Genomic DNA, 19,322 nt, shown 5'->3' with positions numbered 1-19,322 from the left:
AATGGAATTTTAGCTTTGTATAAGAATACTATGAGCACATATTGTTTAGAGAACACTGACATTAATTTGTTCCAGTATTTTTAATGAAAGTTGAAATGTTTATTTTCCTTCTTGTGCTTGGAACTTGGGGGAGAGGAAGAAAGAACTGCAGCAAAATCAATTCAATCACTTACATTTTGATCCTTACAAACGCAGTTACAGACGGTAAGGCTGAGGTTGGGTCGGAGCTTCCAGAGCCGCTGGAGCTCCCCCTGCGGGCCTCCCTCAGCCCCGGGGCAGGGCCGGCTCGGCTGCCACACTGGCACTTGGCTCTTGGCGTCCTTTTTATCTCATGGGAGGAATAACTCAGAGAAACAAGGTGTCTCTGACTCTTCCTAGTCAGTAGTATTTACATGCAGTGTTCACAAAGAATAAAAAAAATGAAAGCTTCTGTCACATAAGGTAACAATGAAAGGACAGAATCCAGGATCTTGTATTAATGGCTTCTAAATTTCAGTGTGACTATATTCAGATGCTTTAAACTCAAAATCCTGGGTCACTGCTTTCCCTTCATGCCTTATTTTCTATTACCAAACTAAAAGAAATACACATGCAAAAGTGGGTCAGCTTCTGTCTGCTGGCTCCCTCCAAGAAGCCCTTTCAGGTCTCTGTTGTGGGATGAGCTTCTAATTAAGAATTGGAGACATAATTCTTCTACCACACTTCATGCTTTGCTTTGAATTTGTGACTTTATGTATTCTTGCAGAGTAGCCAAATTAATTCCCATGTTTAAGAATATTTTGTTGTAATGTATTGTTTTCTGATTCTGGAAGTAATTTTTTATGTAATTCTTTTTCCTCAAAGGTGGCAGAAGGCCTAGTTCAGAGAGATGGAGATTTTCTGATTAGGGATTCTCTCTCCAGTCCTGGGAACTTTGTTCTTACCTGTCAGTGGAAAAATACCCCTCAGCATTTTAAAATCAACAAAACAGTTCTAAGACTCAATGAAGCCTACTGTCGTGTTCAGTATCAGTTTGAACTGGAAAGTTTTGACACTCTCCCTGGCTTAGTCAGATACTATGTTGGGAACCGCACACCAATATCAAAGCAGAGTGGAGCAATTATTTTTCAGCCTATCAACAGGACTGTGCCTCTCAGGTGTCTAGAAGAAAAATATGGTTTAACTCCAGTCCAGCAAAAAGAGCCAAGCACCCCTGGAGGAAAAATGGAAAGTGCAAAAAGGCTGAGTCTTGGTATATCCAGCGTGCAGTCCCCGGAGCAGAGCATACCCAGAGGAAATCTTCTGAGGTACCTTAATTTTACTGTCCTTGTGGAAGGAAATGGAGTAAGTGCATCAGCTCCTGGTGGAGGTGATGTGAGTTTTCACTCTGACTTGAGATGGAATACTGGGCATGAGGGTTGGCAGATGGTTAGCAAAGGATCAACAGATCCATAAAGTGAGAACAAATGTAGACTCTGGAAGCAGAATAGCACTGCAGTGACTTGGCAAATCCTGACCATGTAAGACAAAGGATTAAAATAACATCTTGCTGCTGCTCCAGAGCAGTCTGTTTTTCCATAGTTAACTCCTGAAATAAAAACTCCAAGTGTGGGATAATGGATCCTAATTTCAGTGTCTGAATCAAATGTTCCATTAGAAAGAAAATACCTTCATAAATGCTGCAGGGTGACACATAGTATAGACCATTTCACTGCCACTACAACAGCAGTTTATGAGTAAATGAAGTACCTTTTATTATCATAAGCTGTCCAAGTGGAAAGCTAATGATCCTTGCACTAGTTATGATATATTCTGGCAGTTAGATATGTATTTTGAATGCTGCATATATTGATATGTTTTTGTTTGCATTTTTGTTTACCCTAGAAACAAAGAAAAAAGTGGTAGCCAGCCAGCTAGTTTGGATCATGTTCTGGAGAAAAGATTCCCTTTAAAGGCTCACCAGTCAGAGAGCTATCTGCTAATAGGTATGTTTTGTAATTAGAAGTTTCATACTTAGAATCGGTGTCCAGGTGGTCTGTTACTCTTCAGCTCAAAGTGAGACTGCTGAATGTTCTGAGTACTGTAAATACATTATATTAATGGCCACTGTAAGCTGTGTTAACACACTACTTCTCTTCAAGTCACTGGAACAGGATTTTTATTTACTATGCACCAGGTAGTTGAGAACCTTAGCACCCAACTCAGCAGGCTTCCACACCAAAGAAATGACAGCTGTGGTTGGCATTAATACCATTTTTAATGGTATTACCTTTCCTCACTTCTGCTTGACAAGAACTGACTTGTTTCACTCATGTCTTTCTGACAAAACATTTTTTAAGTAGAAGTGGTGTTTCATGGAAATTCTGGTAACCACTTTTTCTCAGGGTAAACTATGCAGATGAGGTAATGTTCCTCACTAGGAGACAAACACTTCCATGGCCTTTGTACTCAGTTCTGTTCTTCCATCTCACTCAGTCTCTCTACCTTCCATCCCTTTTGCTTTTTGTTCCTTTTGCTGCTGTTTGGTTCTATGGCCACTGTCATCCTAAGCAAGGGATCCAAGGTGTGATAACACTTGGGGCATTTCATTTCTCAGATTCTTCAAAGGTTTAAGCAGTTGTTTCCATACTAACACACTTGTGTATAGAAGCTTGCAATAATGCATCTCTTCCCACGTGGACAAACGAGTATTGACTTCCAGGGCTGCTTGTTTTGAATGTGGTACTGTTAAAATTCTTCATGCCTATTGTAGGAAGAGTTCTCATGATAAAGAGAACATTAAGTATTTGTACAGTGAGACTGTATTTTGATAGAAAGAGTGTGCTCCTGTGTTTTAACAGTGGGATGGACAGACATTTATAAGGCAAGTTTCTGCCCCTCAATTTGAATTGATTATTCCAGTCCATAGCTGCAGATATTTTTATTTTGGTACTACAACAGCCTGAAGAGTTCTGCTGTGCATTTTGTCATAGGATCCTTTGAGCAGGTCCTGTTATATTGCTTAAGGGTGGTGACAGCCTGTGATTTGGAGTTTTTGTTTTCTATCTGTAATCAAGCAGTAACACCCACACAGTGCAATTGGCCACTTGGCTTAGATACCAGCAAACGCCCCAAGAATTGCAGACTGGGGATGTCTGACACAGGACTCAATCCCCTGTCGGATGCCAAGGGTACAGGATGAGGCATAAATACACAGAAGTACATGGATCCAGCTCTTCAAACTATCTCTGTTTCACAGAAAGATTAGCATTTCATTCCTTCCATACCTTAGTTCAGGTTCAGGCTTGACTTTGGGAAGTTTTGCTTTCATCTCAAACTTGTCATTCTCAGAAATTACTCATCTTGTATGTGATACAGCTGGAAGTTGCTGTTTTCATAGCATAGATCAGGTTACAAAGAAACCTCCTATTCCAAGCCATGGAGGTCATCCAGCTCTGACAGGATAGCCTATGTATGCAGCAGGGACTGGAATTATTGTCAGCATTACCACAGAATAATACTATGGTGCAGCTGTTCCATGTATTTGTGATTTTGGGAGGATCAGCGAGTGAATGGAATTTGCTGGCTAGGTCATTCCTCAAATACACAATTTTGCCAGCAAATAATTGACATGATCTGTCAATATTATCCTTAGGAGATAGCATTAGGAGATGAACCCTGGCACAGGCACCAGGAATTTTATGTATTTTGGCCTTCTAAAACACTGTTTCCGCCTGCAGGTTCAAGACATCCATCTCGATTACCTGAAGCAGATGCAAACTCCTGTCCAAGCTCACCTGCATTTAGAACAGGCAGTGAACCATCTCTAAGCCCCACAATTGTTCAGAAAGTCATCTCAGAGTCACAGCTAGGGGAAGCTCTTAGAGGATCAGACAGTCAGCTCTGTCCAAAGCCTCCCCCTAAACCCAGCAAAGCCCCCCTGATGAAGCCCCCAGATTCTCCTTTGGCTTCCCACAGCTCTGAAGGACACTACTGTGAACTAAACCCTGCCAGACATCCTACAGCAGCAAAACAACCCTTGTGTCAGAAAAACAGCTATGTGGAACATCTGGCACAAAAGGAGAGGGCAACATTCAGGAACTCTGAAACAAGCTATTTGATCCTTGATGATGATCCTGCAATGAACCCTGCAGATCCTTTAGAAGCTCCAGCTCAGATGGCTGAAGAAGACAGCATCTTTTCTGCACCTGTTTATGAGACAGAGTCTAGTTTTAAACCGAATGATTTTGAATCCAAACTACTTCCTCCTGAAAACAAGCCATTGGAAACATCCATGTTAAGAAGAGTTAAGGAGCTCTTCACCAACAATAATCCAAAGATTATTGCACAGCATATTCTTAGAATGGACTGCAAGGTAAAAAAAATCATGTGTTTTATTTTATACTGTGCCAGTTTAGACTTTTTAAAGAACTGATTTGAAAAGAATAATGGGTAGATTTGCAGCTAATGTAATGTTTGTATTGCTTGCAGGAATTTTTAGGGTGTTTGTTTTCCATTTGAAGAATAAGAATATTCACAAACTCTATGGACTAAAGCTCTCTCATCATGCTTGAGTTTAGACTCAAGGTTTTAAGTTCCATATGTCTTTTAAATCTCCTATCAGTTGCTGCATGCCTGTGATTCAGCCTTTCTCCTGTATTGGAGGAAGAGCTCTCTATGCTGTAAAGCATTCTGGGGAGAACTGCTCACAAAAGGAAATTGCTGGTTAGGGCAAAGAGCAGGGAGACATTACCTGGTTGCCACATGGTCATTATATATAATGTTCAGTGGAATTAAATATTTACACTTCTAAAACCAGCTGCTCTTCTAATCTTTGTCTGAGTTCCTCTCTTAGAGGTGGTGTGGGAAAATAGCTATCAGGACTTGTGCTCTTCTCTCCTGTGAGAGAACTGTGCTAGTGGAATTGCTCAGAAAGATGTAAGAAACCACAAAGAACTGTTTTTCACATCGTAGACTTTGGTCAGCTGCCAGGAGATCAGCTAATGGATCAGAATGACAGGAGAATCATCTCCTAATGAGATGATGACTTTGTGTAATTAAAGGAATCTAACTGCATTAAAATCTGCATTACTTTGCTGGCGTGACTGAGTGCTGTACGTGCTGCAGAGCAGCCACAGGAATCAAATGCTGTGGTGGGTATCTAACCCCCAAGCTTTGTTGGACTTTGGCAGTTTTAGTCTTTTTAAGAAGAGTTTGAGAAGCGAAACACGTGGCTACTTACTGGGCACTGCAGACAGGAAGGGAAGTGGGAGTGGTGATGCTCCAGAAGCAGCCCATCAGTAGCACTCTGCTGGTGCTGCTGCACTGATGAAGGTCTGAGGAGGGGGCAGTTCCCTGGAGCAGCCGAGTGTGTGAGTCCTGCCAGCTGCTGGGGGCCTGCCAACAGCAAACACAGCTTTTGCCTTCCTCAGTAGCACTGTGGGCTGCTGCTAAGTGAGGCCTCATGCAGACAGGGTGACTCCGAAAAACTCAGCTCCACAACTCCTCACTCTTCTCAGAAGTGGCAGATTGAGGTTTCTTTACTATGGTTCCAAGAGTATTAACAGCATTCTCTAACATTTTAGTTTCAAAATTCACTTCTTCCTTCCGCCTGCCCTAATTTATCTTTAATATATTGTTAAAGAGTATGTTGCTTAAAGGCATAGGATATGCATGCCTTAGAGAAGTAGTGAGTTTATATGTATGTATATAATATTCAATTAGCTCATTATTAGACTACTTATTTTAAATACTGTAAACTTTGCAATGGAACTAAGGCACCAAGTAGCCTGCTGGAATTAATTAAGAGTCATTGGAGGGCTTTGCATAAACAGATTTTTGGATTTTGGAGCAGGAACAGTAACTAGCTGGGACAGGTAGAGAAGTCTGTTTGATGTTCACCTCCAAGTACTGAGCCAATGCCTGTCATTTACTGGCAACTTGTTCTATAGACTGCTCTGATAAGAACTGCATGATGCAATGGGATTGGCCTGTGAATTGGGCCAGAATGAATGCTTTGTACTGAGATCCCAGGCTAAAGGTCATGTATCCTCTCTGTGTGTCATCAGTAGTTCAGTTTGCCTTTTACATACTGACATTTCAAATAAAGAATCCCCCATATGTAAGTGATGAGGTGAGTGTTTGCCACTTGCATACCTGTGATGGACTAGCAACCAGTGTCTCCAGGGGCTTCACATCCCTCCTACTTCTCTAGAAGTGAAACAGGTTTTTCTACAGTGCTGTTTTGTACTGGTGAGGCTTGTTGTGCAGCCCAGATCGCTTTCATCGTTTCACAGCCAAAAAAGCCTGCTGATGGGTGATAACCAGAATATTGCAGGCAGATTGGCTAGTAAATATGTTAACATACAGGCCTTAAACCAGCAGATAATCCTACACCATCATATTCATGTGGTTTGGCTTATTATTAGCAATTATAATTGCTATTGAGATAACCAGTAGCTAATACAATCTGTTTAAAAGGCAAAGACAAATTGGTAAAGGTGTCAGCTTTCACACACTGACTTCCTTAGCCACTCGTCTTTGTGTCCTTCATCTTTACAAACAGAATTCTGCTTTAGGACCCTGTGATGTAACCAAAACTATTCTGAGCAGTAGGTTTTTTAGAAAGGAAAAAGGCAAAGCAAGCATTTATGTCCTTAAGGTGAAGAGCAGTGCCTCTCTGACAAGGATCAGGCTGAGAGTGCACTGCATTTCCTGGAACCTGCACAGTAATCCCTTTCTGGAAGCAGAGGACGGAGTTTGATAAAGCATTGTGGTTACACCTTTTATGTTTTCTGATGGCTGTATCACTTCAAAAAATATTTCCTTGGCTTTTTTGTGTAAGGCACTGAACATGCATAGATTAAAGCTTTTCTCTGATGCCTGTATTGCAGTGTTGCATGCTGTACACTTAGCTCTGTATGCCATGCACTTACATGGAGAACTTCTCTGTGGCTAGAGTTTTTTGGGTGTTTTTAAATGTTAGTTTTAAAATTCATGCAGGGTTTTTTGCACTTCACAGGTGGCAAGGATAGTAGAAGTTTCTGAAGAGATGAGGAGGAATATGGGAGGGAACTCTGGTCTTGAGCTGATCACCTTGCCTTATGGACATCAGCTGCGCCTTGACCTGATTGAGAGGTAAATGTTCCTGTTCCTCATTGCCAGGACAGGTGGCCAGAAGCTCAAAGCATGGCTGCACTGTCCTCATTTCCTTCAAGAATGCTCTCCTGCATGTTTCCTGAATTCACATGTACAGATTATTTCTGGGATGGCATGTACATTTGTTTTGATTAGGAAAGGATTCCTTAAGGTCGTAAGGCAACTGTCCCATGTAGCACAGGGAAAGGGGAAAGGTGTTGAAAGCAGAAACAGCTGAATGCTATCAGCTCTCCTTTACAAGCTCAAGGAAACTAAAATTCAGGGGACCTATAATCTAGCTGAGTATGTAAGTGTGTGTGGAGGAGACTGAAAGGTAGTATCCTTCTGCAAGAGGCTAGAGGATCTAATAAAGCAGAAAATTATTAGTAAAGGTTTCTGAAAACCCTCTGCACAAGTCAAGGGGGAGCACTTCAGGTATTCTGGTCTACATTTTCTCCTTCATATTGTAGTAGTTTAATTGCTGAGATATTGGGGGGCAGGAGTCACAGGATTTGAATGTGGAGGACAAAGGGAACTGGGGCAATTTTCCCAGAAGTGTTCATTCATTCAGTGCTTGAGCAGAATTTTGTATAGTTAATAGCATCTCAGGAGAATTTATTAAAACATTAATTGAAAGCCTTTATTTATCCCTTATGTCATTATTGGTTTTTGTGCAAAGATGTTGGTAAGACTAAGTTTGCTGGACATGCCAAGATAAAAATTCACCATTGAACTGATCTTTGAACACATGTAAATTTAATAATTTGTAATTGGTTGCATGAATCGTTTCACTTACAGGCACAATACCATGGCAATAGGAATAGCTGTTGACATCTTGGGTTGCACAGGAAATGTAGAAGATCGAGCAGCAACATTAAACAGGATCATCCAAGTTGCTGTGGAGTTGAAGGAGTCACTAGGGGATTTATATGGATTTTCTGCTATTATGAAAGCACTGGAAATGCCACAGGTAAAAATCTGTTTCTCTTTATGTTCCAAAATGTGGAGTTGTTTGATGGTTTATTTAATTTGAGCAATTTCTTCAAGACTAGAGAGAACATCAGAAGTGTCTTCATGGCTATTCTATGACTTTGTGGCTAGCAGTGTACTTTTCCTGCTGTGGACCCAGTAATGGGTATTCTCTATTTTGCGTGAACAGGTCAGCAGATTAGAACAAACCTGGACGGCTCTAAGACACTGTTATACCCAGACTGCCATCATGTATGAAAAACAGCTGAAACCATCTTGCAAAGCTTTGCATGAAGGACAAGATGAGTGGACTAGTGAGTATGAGTGACATGGGTTTCTATTTGGCATTTTAACCCTCTCCTTACTGATTTCCTGTGTGGGGAATAAGACAGCTGCTCTTTCTGTAGCTGTGCATTGCACCTTAAAATTATGTAAACTTGTGTAATGCCATATGATTATGAACAGAAGCAGAGTATGCCAGCCAAACATCAGAGTGTGTTTGTGTTGCCTGTATCCCTGCAGAATAGAACATTCTTCCCACATCCCTACTTCCTCTGTGTCGAGCAGAAACTGACACATTGCATCATCTTGCCAAAAAAACAGGAAAAAAAAATCTCTCCTCTGGCAGATTTTGCTTATTAGCTTTGTCTATTAGATCAGAGGATGAATCCTCAAATAAAAAGAACAGGTTAGGTAATTCTGGTCAGATAAGGTGCCCTGTGCCAGATTCACTGTTTCTAAAGGGACACAAGGCAGAGAAAATAATTTCTCAGAACATTTCTCCAAGAGAACAGGTAGATAGTGAAAACTTTTTAGCTGCTTGGATATTTTTTATTGGAATGACCAATTTTGAAAATGTTTAAAATCTGTGCTACTGTCCAGCAATTCAGCAGGACTTTCCCCTCTAGCAAATGCACCTTTCCAACACCAATTGGTGTTGGTCTTCTTCCCTAACCAGTTCACTTGAACTTGGTATGACAGGTATATTTAAGGTAAGGTTTTTGAAGGCTATTTGTCCTCCATTTGAAAGATGGAAGACAAATAGTAGTTCCCAACTTAAAAAAGGACACTGCAGTTACAATACCTTCTTCAATTAACAATAATGTGTGATGATATGAGAAGTATGATCATTACTCTATTCCAGAAACTATCAGTGCTCCACAGAACAACATAACAGTGCCACTGCTGATGCCTCTTGTTACCCTGCTGGAGCGCCAAGCTGTTATTTTTGAAGGCATGGAGCTGTGGGAAAGCAGTGACCAAAGTGGTGAAATTATGCTCAGGCACCTGGGCGCAGCACGCCTGATGGCGCAGCACGCCGAGACCTTCCGGCTGAGGGCACAGCAGCTGCTGCAAGGTAGGAGAGAGAGAGAGAGAGAGAGAGAGGCTGCTGCACTGCCAGCCCAGCTGGGGCTGGTGCCTGCCCACAGGCCCCTGCAGGTCAGAGAGAGAAATCCTCCTCTTTGAAAGGAGCTGAGAGAGCAGTAAGTGTCCTGCAGGAAATTCAGTCTGAGGACAACATTAATAGTGTTTAAAAGCAGACAGTAATTTACTCATCACTACAGCAGCATTTTTGCTAAACATACTTGAAGTTCTCATGACTCAATATGCTGACCCTTCTGGCAACTGAACAGAAGTACAGTGCAGACTGAGGATAACTTCCTCTCTTCTGTACAATCTAAAATTCCTACTCTGATTATTACAGTTAAAACACCAGCCTAAGAGTCTTTACAACAGTGCAAGTTGCAGCACTGAGATCGTGACCACTTGTGGCCAGAAAGCAGCAGCATGTTAACAATGTGACTTTATTGTTCAAACTTGCAGTGGAAAAGTGAAGGGAGTGGGGAGAAATACAGCAATTTCTGCAGGCAGCATGTACGCATCAGTAATGATATTTAAGGTCTGCCTGCAATGACAATTCTAGACATTAGAATTGAGCAAGGCTAGCCTATGCCAGTGTCCTTAGAGCCATCAGTGTTACTAGAATGTCAGAGCTGGAACTGTTTTTTCACTGTTTTACAAGCTTGTTAAAATCATGGTGCAAACAGAGCCCAGTGCAGCTTATTTGGAGAAAAGACAGTTTAAAAGCCATTTCTACAGAATAAAAAAATTTTCCTGGTGGTGATACTGTGGTATTCTTTTTACCTACTAGGTTTCCAGCCAGATGAAGAGCTGAGTGAAATCTTCAAGACAGAATTTCAAATGAGATTGCTCTGGGGCAGCAAAGGAGCACAAGTTAATCAAAGTGAGAGATATGAGAAATTCAGCCGGATCTTAACTGCACTTTCCCGAAAACTGGAACCCCCTCCAGTGAAGGTGGTGGAACAATTAAGTATATAAGACTCTGGAAACACTATTTAAGTGATATACTTGAAATAACCTTAGCATTCTTACGGCAATTTGATACTGCACAAACTTCTTGCATTTCACAAGATGTTTAGAACTTTTAACTGCACAATGCACACTTGTTTTAAAACTACTGATTTCTAAACAAATTATTTATTTACTGTGTCACCAAGTCATTTACTGGTCGCTCTAAACATCCCCTTATTTCCCCAAAGTGATGCCAAGGAGTAAGGGCATTGGCATCTTAATATTAAGATGAAGCAAATAGTGTAAATAAAATAGATTAATTATCTGACATGGCAGGAAAGTTGTTGTATAATAGTCCTTTAATGAATATAAAAAACACTGTAGCTAGAATTGTGAAGTGTATCTTTATGGAAAATAATTTGCATATTTAGAAATCACAGAAACACTGCAAGTTGCAGAAATGATCCTTTATCTGTAACCAGAAGGCTCAGACTTCACTGTGCCTATGAAAGCAGGCTGTGTATGTGTTGGGACAACTTCCCCTTTTTTTTACGACAGCCTCTGTAGTACTTCAGCTTTTGCTGGGGCCTGCACAACAGCTATGCTGCCAGGAATGAATGATGAAATGGCAAGAACAAACAATCCAGATAATTAAAATGCTTTCAGACATGAGTAAATGTGGGTGTATGTATGTATTAAACTTGCTTCATTTACTGAGGTGAATCACTTCGGTAAGCTCTTTTTCCTTGGATGAAGATAAAGCATAAGGTGTTACCACTTTTTTATAGGAAATCACCATGCACACAGTTCATTATACAAAGAGTCTTAGCAACAAATCCCACTTTGTTATATACAGAACTGGTGACAAAGGGTTGTCCTGAGATGTTGTACAAATATTTAAGTCAGAGCTGCATGTGCTTGTTGTCAGTAAGCCTGGTTCTTACAGCACTGGAGTATTGGAGTAGGATGACAACAAAACCAGCACCAGATCTGTTCCTCCTAGCTACAATCACAGCAGAGGTTTTGACCTCCAGCACAAGACTTTACAGACCTCATACTGAACATGTGCCTGTCAATCTTAACAGAAGACAAATGGGGAAGCTAATTACTTAGACCATGAAAAGATTTTTTTATTCCATGAAAATATTCTCAACAGAGAACACTATTTTTAAACAAAGCATTTAACATTTAGGAAATCAACATGTGCACAAAAAAGGATTAAAAAATTACTGGAAAATGTCTGATTGATTCTTTAAGACAACTCACGTTCAGAATTTTAGACTAAAAGTGATTTATAAGCTGTGCAAGTACAAATGCTTTTTCCTATGTTTAATAACCCTCATACAAGTTGCACTATCCCTCTTGAAAGCAACCTGCCTCCAAAGGAAGCAAATCCTGGTTTCAGAAAAACAAACAGTAGTGTGAAAAGAACATTTAGTCTTTTACCAGGAAGTGTTATTACTGACCTCCAAGGCTGTTAGCCAGGCAGACACAGGCCCTTAACCAGAAAATACACAGATCACATTTCTTCCTCTTCACAGAACTACAGAATCACAGAATATGCTGGGTTGGAAGGGACCCACAAGGATCACTGAGTTTTCTCCAAAATAAAAAAGTACTAAATTTTAAAAAAGGAAAAAAAATAAACAAGGAAAAATACCCCAATCCCAACAACCCCCCCAAGAAGCCCAAACCCAAAAAACTACCGAAGTAGTTTTGTCAGTATTGAGTAATGTCACATTATTATATAAATAACCCTGTATACAAGCTCCAAAAATCTAAACTTTAGAGTTTAATAGGCCCCATAATACACTAGGTCAAGCTGTGTAATAGTGGTATACATAACAAAAGGAATAAACCTCTACACAAGTCACTCAAATTCAGTTTTACTGGTAGTACAGTTCCTAATAACACTGAAATGAAAAAGAATCCAGCACTGCTGCATCCACATATTGCTTCAGACCCCAGAAAAACAGGATGTTTTAATTATTATTCCATAATACACTGCAAACAGCAGGTGGCTGGGTTGACAAGCTTGTGTTGATGTAAGTGTCCCTCCCCCCCAACATCTCTAGTCTAATTCTTATCACCCTAATCAATCAGATATGATGTATTTATTAATAGAACCACAAATGGGAGGCAAGACAACATAAGCAATAGGGGCACTGCAGACAACTATATTTACACGTATAAACATATCCAAATTTCAATTGTTTACAAGTAAAAGTGCACAAAGATCATTACGAAGTTTCACTCAAATGTCATCTGGTCCATACAATGAAGCATCACCTGGAAATGGACTAGCACTGTAGTAATTGAAACTGGAACGTCATAGTGAAAAACTAAAAGACAGTTTCCATAAAAATCTTTTAAAAAAATATTAAAGTCAAATGAAGAGATACATGTTTCAATGTATAAAATTCATGGATGCACCATGGATCCAGTAAAGTAGAGCTCTAGAAAACACCTACCGTGGCTACCTCAGCAGCTGCAGCACTGTGAAAGAGCTGAGACACAAAGCCCTTTGTGAGATACTGTAAGTGGTAGTGTTGGCAAACAACAGATTTAGGCACTCTAGTTTAAGGCAGCAGTTGAATGGCAAGTGGTTGACTTCTGAAAACAGTCATTAACTTGCAGTGGTGAATCCTCTGGTTGTGCTCCAGGCTGTCAGTGCTCACAACAGGTTACTGAGGGGCTGAAGGTGGACCACAGTTCTAGGAGTTTCTCTTGATTGCATTGTAGGCTAGAGCTGAGATGCATTATTCCCCCAAATTAACAAAATACCTTACAGTCGCTTATCAGTTATGCCAAACATCTGGAATGTAATGATGGTTGCAGTGGTATTGTTATAGCAGCATACATGGATACTGGGATGAAACTCTAGTGCTGAAGATATTTAAAGAAAATGATTTGTTACAAAACAAGATGAGCAATGATGGCAAAGTGTTACTCAGAACATGCCTGACTGTCCTAGGCATGCAGGAGGAGGTTAACGGCGAGCATGGAGGTGGCACAGGCAGACTGATAACTGACACAGGGCTCTAAATGACTGCCAATAAAAGTGAGTGGGAAACGAGCATCTTTGAGAAAATTAAAATGGTGCACAAGCTAAAGTATAGTTTGTGCACCTGGGACAACCTAGGACAATGAAAATAAAGCAATTTTAGGAGCAGTAGCCTTTTTGCTCTGGTTATGGAACTCTATTTTCCTGCACAAATTGAAGATTTTGTAGTATATCCTTACCTATATATGGAGATGCTAAGATGTTAGTGACTACTAAATGTATGTCTGCATGCATTCATGCAACTAGCTTGTCCCTTGGGCCTCCCAGTCTAGTACCCCTCCCCTCCCCACCCCCACCCCCCCAGCAGCTGCATGTAACCTCCTTCAAGATCTCGCCCATTTTCTCAGAAACCCGCTTCAGGAACCTGCAGTCCAAGAGGAAAAAGAAAAGAACAAAGTTACTGAAGGCCTTTAGAAGACAGAGAAGCGTGCTCAGTTCTAACAGGCCATTCTCAGTGGCTAAACATTAGCCTTCTACTTAATGCCACAAACTCTCACTAGAAATACAAAATCAGCTTTTTTTTTTCCAGTAATCAAGTTGTGCAATGCAGCTTCCAATCCTCAGTGATTTAACAATGAGGATAATTACTGTACATTTAAGACACTGTCTTCAGACTAAACACAATACAATTCAAAGACTTAGTTTACAGGCACAGATTGAGAATATAAAATCATTCTCTCATCAGGAGCAGAGAGTTTCCAGCAAGACATCAAGCATTACATGTGATCTTTTTTTGTTTGTTCAAGGTATCTAGGAGTTAAAACAATGACATCATGTCCAATACAGAACATTCTACATTACAAGTACTGAAAAGGAAGGAGATAGGTCAGTGGACTTTCTGTCCTTCTTAATCATAATGTTTTTTCCTGAGTATTTTTGTTGAACTTTCAGAATCAGAAAACATTTTCCTGTTTAAGAATTGAAAGCTGCCAAGTCTTTGCTAAGGAAGGAAATTAATAATTTTCAGTAACTGAGTTCAGTTAGTTACTAGAGGAAAAAGATCTCTGTTTTAAGAATACAGTTTAAGTCATAAAAGTGGGAACAGTAAATCTTAGAGATCTTTAAAACTTAAGTATTTTTTCAGTTCGCTATAAAAACTGAGAATTCCACAGAACAAGCAGGAATCTTGGTCTTTTTCATTTCAATAGCTGAATTGGATTTAGTGCTTTGTAAAGCAGGAAAGCAGAAGACATTGGTCAAATTACAGACCAGTGTTAGATGCATAATTTAATGTGGTCATCTCTGAAAGAACTACAGCTAACTCCCCATGGAAACAACAGATCATTGCTGACTTCTGATTCTGTAATTCTTTCCATGAGTCTGTATAACTTACAATTTTTCCACTATTTTCCCTGGGGAATGTACAACTGAGAGCTGCCAGTTTTACTGTTAGATATAGGTTACTGCACCTTTGCTGTTTTTCTCTAGCGTTACATCTATATATGATGTTGGCACATAGCCTTCCTCTCCATTATGTCTTCGAGCTCTTGTCCACCCATCTCCTTTGTCCTCCTCAATAATGTACAAAATTTCCCCTTCTTTCATTGCTAGGGTGCCTTCATTATGACCTGGGAAGAACAAGAGGCAAGGAAATCTTACTGTTCAGACAGAATTTCAAGTCATCTTTTTCCCAAGGCATAGTTTCCAAATTATATATAAACAGGAAGCATGAAAAATCTGTGCAAGAGAACATATGGCCAAACAGACTTAGAAAAAAACCCAGTCCCAATTTGTAAAGCTGAGTATTTTCCAATAGCTGTGCTAATAAATATTAAAACAGCACAAGTACTACTCAGGAATTAAAGTAATTTATAAAGTACCTTCACTGATCTTTTAGGCAATTAGTTACTCACACATGTAATTTGCTTTAAATCATTTTACCTGTCTTCTTTGTAACAAATCATCCATGCCTTACAGTCAATCTCAGTGCACGTGGTTAACCTTACCATCAAATGGATATATTGCCTTGCAATGTCCTATAGCTGGTAATGGATCATCATCTTCAAACTCGTCATCAAACTCATTGGGATGAGCATGCTGCTGTGGTGGGCCACGAACCTCCTGGTTGGCATCATCCGTGTAACTCCCTTCAGGGCTACAATGCAATGATGGGAGCATGAGGACTCTGAGCAGTTCTTAGCTCCAAAACTCACAACATCCGTGCATCACAGAAAGGGCAGGACATGGATATTGTACTGCAATTCCTGTTAGCAGTTCTTATATTACTGTCAGGTAATTACTGAAAAAACTCTAGCAAAAGCTTACACTGAATTCTGTTTGAGAAAAAAACCATAAATTTGACATACCTGTCTCCACAGAACATGGAAAACTAGTGAGCCTTATGCAATGGAATAAGACAGGTTGAAAAGGCACTGCTATTTAATAAGCAGGTGTTTCAATTAGACTATTTTTATATGTTACCAGAATGGCAAGAAGAGACCTTTAGAAGTCAGAACCAGTTAAGATTTTCCTTTAGAAGGAAAGGAAATTGATCCACTCGGGGAGGATAAGTAACAGCCATCACTCCTGTAATCTGCAGAGAGCTGTACAGACTCTAGCACAGGATCTAAAGCAGTGGAGACAGAATAGTGACCTCTCTCGGCCCTGGGTGACAAGGTGGTTGATGTCGCTGCTGTGCCGCCTGTCGCTTCTGGCTGCTACTTTACCTTCGACTTCAGAGAGCCAGGCCTTGGGGGAAAAAAGGCAAATATTGGTGTCAAAGAAAGACTGATTCTAAACCAGCACACTGAACCAATGCATTGTACTGCAGACAGTTCACAGCCACACAGAGATTGCAGTCAGATGTCAAGGTCTCATAATTATTTCACACAAAGCATGACTCTATCATTTATGCTTAGCCTATGCTCCATACTAGCCTGAGGAAAAAATCTTTAATTACATGTGAATTTCAGAATAAGTGAATTATAATATATTCTTCTGAACAGTTTATATCTTTAATCACGTACATCTTTATTCTGGCTAGATGAACATACTTGAAAATACAGCACCCCACAAAAACTGTATCAGGACGTCTACTCTTCAATCAAGTAGTTTTTCTGGGTGTTATATTTAAAATCTGTATGGCAAAGTACAATTGTACCGATCATTTACATTTTCCAAGAAACTGTTTTAGAATCTAACCTCATTCTTGTGTATTTCCATCCGAAGACGGTCCATATTGCTCATAGTCTCAGTTAATTTTGGTTGCAAACTGCTTGGATCACCCATCTGTGGATTTTTTTCATAAACATCCTTCATCTTGATGAGGGCATCTCTAAAAACATACAAACCATTAAAATAATTAATATACCAGTATTGATTCACTAAAGCTAAAATAATGTGTATGAGATCCTGAACTGTGATTAGATCTCAAGCACAGCAATAAGGAACTGCTGGTCTTCATACCATGCCTAAATCCTTCTCCCACTCTGTCATCTCAGCCTTCTGCTTTCCTTTCTTGTGCTGTGCACAGGCACACAAGGACTCCAGCTGTTGACTCTTACCTGTCCAGTCCCAGTACTGTTTCCATACTGTTTGTTGTATACAATTTCCTAAATACTGGTCATGTTCTGTTCTTAAAGCACAAAGTTGCAGATATGTTGCTCAACTGACAATCTTTTAAAACACCATTTTAGAGCCAATGCTCCCTTTGCAGTATTAGAATCAAAATGAGTATTACAGTAAAGCAGAAGGAAGCAATATTAACAGAACCTACATACAACAAACTATGAACTTTAAAAGGTTATTAATAGCCTGTCTCCTAGCTTTTGAGCACTGTTGGCTTACGTAGAGGATGTCAAAAAAACCAGAGAGAGAACCATGACAAAACCCCCCAAAAAATGCACTCACTTTTGGTCTGTTTCCTTCTGTAGCTCTCTGTTAAGTTCATCAATTCTCTGCTGCAGTTTCTTGCGTCTTTGTTCTGGAGGGAGATGGCTGAAATCTTCTAGTGCAGGGCCCTGCAAGCAGAAATCCCATGAAACAAGCTACCACATGCACAGGTCTGGGAGCTGAACTGACATACCCACACATGGACAGTGCTCACTGGAAGCAGATGGACCTTCTTAAAAACTCTACTTGACAGACAGCTCTACAAAAGACTGCACAGAATAAATGCACGTTCTTGCTGCCAGAGTGGAGTCACCCAGTCAAGGTGCTTTCTGCCTTCTGTAGCAGTTGGCTCACAGAGGTAACTCAAAATTTCTAGACTTTATTTTTCTGAAGTCATATACCTCCTCTTACATCCACTGCACTTAAAGAAGATTAAGAAAGGACAGAATAATTTAAGTCAGAACAAAAATCCAAGATGTGTATATAATATATATACACATATATATAAATTGTTTCTTTCTCTGGACTGTGTTCTGTGGTCATTTGGATGGTATCAAAAGAAAAATGCTGTATTTTGGATCTTCACTCCAAAGCACTATTATAGTTCTCTTCCAGAACTTTAGCAATCCTAGAAAACATATTAAAATTTACAAAGTTCTGATGAATTTTACCTCAAGTAAAAGTGGTTCACAAAGGACAGAAAAAACCTTTGTAATATCAAAATTATTACTTAAATTTGTTTATTTGACTCAAAACTTGCTCAAATACTCCAAGTCACTTTTTTTTACAGGAAAAAAATAAACAAAAAACCAACAACCAAAAACTTCAGGGAAGGAAAAAACCCCTCTTACTTCCCAAACTTTAAAAAAAAAATCATAAACCAGCCAATTTAAGACCACCTGTTTTATGAACCCAAACCTGCAAACTTGATTGTGAACTTGTGCCAGGATTATAATAAGCAGGATAGAAGGGCCTGGGTATGAAATGCATGGGAAGATATTTTTTTTTTATGTATCTTGCAAGTTTGTTGTGAAAACTCTTCCTGTCAGGGTGACAGACACTGACAGTGTTAAGAAGGAAGTACGGTACCTGTCTTACTCACCAAAGGGTTGGTTTGTTGGGTTGTTTTTTTTGGTTTGTTTGGTTTTTGTGATCCCATTTGCCTAAGGAAGTTGGTTTTAACCTAAGAAACCCACTTACCCTCCATGGAGGCAAACCAAACTGGCCAGCATTTCTTTTGTCAAGAAGGAAGTTTACAGAAACTTGACTGTTCAGATTTTGACACAAGCCTTAGGCTCAGATGCCAAGTTTCCAACAACCCCACTTTAGATCTTCTCACCCTCTCAACTTTTCTGCCCTTGTAAAATCAATCTCATTACTTTTTAAGAAGGGAATACAAGACATGGTAAAAGAAGGAAAATCAAGATATGTTTTCAAAATAAAACAAGGGTTTTCTTTCTGGAGGAGGAAGAAGAATACAGAAGAATATAGTGTCAAAGTCCAGAGATGAAAAATGACATCAACAAACTTCCTATTCCCTTCAGAAAGTCTCCCAAGAAAACACTGCTAAGTGGAATACACCACAAAGAAACAAAAATACAATCATGTCCTCTCTATCAGTCTTCCTTACATGTTGGTTTAAACCAGAGTATCCTAAAAATGAATCAGAAGAACAGAGGGCTTTTTTTGTGACTTTTTACTGATTTACCCTGCAATACAATATTGATTAAGGCATGATTTTATTTAATATAACAGTTTCCTGTATTTCTAAGCATAAAGATCCTCCCCTGCATATTTTTCTTCCAAATTCAAAGGAGTGTAGTATTCAGTATTTCTTCATTACAACAATTTTATAATCTTTTCCCATACATATTTTATGCTGCTCAAACAATTTTCCTAACTAAGAAAAATCACCAAGTATTTCCATCATGACCAACTTGTGAATACTGGTCAACTCTAAAGTCCGAAAATTGCAGATTTAGTTGCAGCCAGATCACAAATCTAATAGTCTTACATTAAAGCATGGATGATTAAGAAGACTGTGCATATG

The 19,322-nt window shown here is 39.7% G+C and overlaps 2 protein-coding genes across 9 annotated transcripts in view; one reads left to right on the top strand and one right to left on the bottom strand.

The window, feature by feature from the left end:
- Window positions 1-11,100, top strand: part of BCAR3 (BCAR3 adaptor protein, NSP family member) — an 81,388-nt gene extending 70,288 nt beyond the window's left edge. For all 5 annotated transcript variants that reach the window (XM_066555299.1, XM_066555297.1, XM_066555298.1 and 2 more), the window contains 8 exons: window positions 844-1,286; window positions 1,864-1,964; window positions 3,699-4,333; window positions 6,980-7,095; window positions 7,894-8,065; window positions 8,255-8,378; window positions 9,209-9,421; window positions 10,217-11,100. In XM_066555299.1, coding sequence (XP_066411396.1) covers window positions 844-1,286; window positions 1,864-1,964; window positions 3,699-4,333; window positions 6,980-7,095; window positions 7,894-8,065; window positions 8,255-8,378; window positions 9,209-9,421; window positions 10,217-10,404 — 1,992 coding nt within the window. In that variant the 3' untranslated portion in view covers window positions 10,405-11,100. The remainder of the gene's footprint in view (window positions 1-843; window positions 1,287-1,863; window positions 1,965-3,698; window positions 4,334-6,979; window positions 7,096-7,893; window positions 8,066-8,254; window positions 8,379-9,208; window positions 9,422-10,216) is intronic.
- Window positions 11,101-11,482: 382 nt separating this feature from the next.
- Window positions 11,483-19,322, bottom strand: part of FNBP1L (formin binding protein 1 like) — a 52,820-nt gene continuing 44,980 nt past the window's right edge. For 2 of the 4 annotated variants that reach the window (XM_066555304.1, XM_066555305.1), the window contains 6 exons: window positions 17,291-17,400; window positions 16,583-16,715; window positions 16,035-16,129; window positions 15,388-15,536; window positions 14,851-15,009; window positions 11,483-13,805 (listed from right to left, as the gene is read on the bottom strand). In XM_066555304.1, coding sequence (XP_066411401.1) covers window positions 13,798-13,805; window positions 14,851-15,009; window positions 15,388-15,536; window positions 16,035-16,129; window positions 16,583-16,715; window positions 17,291-17,400 — 654 coding nt within the window. In that variant the 3' untranslated portion in view covers window positions 11,483-13,797. The other 2 variants (XM_066555303.1, XM_066555306.1) reach the window with 1 other exon arrangement.

Source organism: Molothrus aeneus, chromosome 9 (genome assembly GCF_037042795.1).
Source record: "Molothrus aeneus isolate 106 chromosome 9, BPBGC_Maene_1.0, whole genome shotgun sequence".
NCBI classification, from domain to species: Eukaryota; Metazoa; Chordata; class Aves; order Passeriformes; family Icteridae; genus Molothrus; species Molothrus aeneus.
Note: the sequence above shows the minus strand (reverse complement) of the source record. Positions and strands in the feature narration are given on the sequence as shown.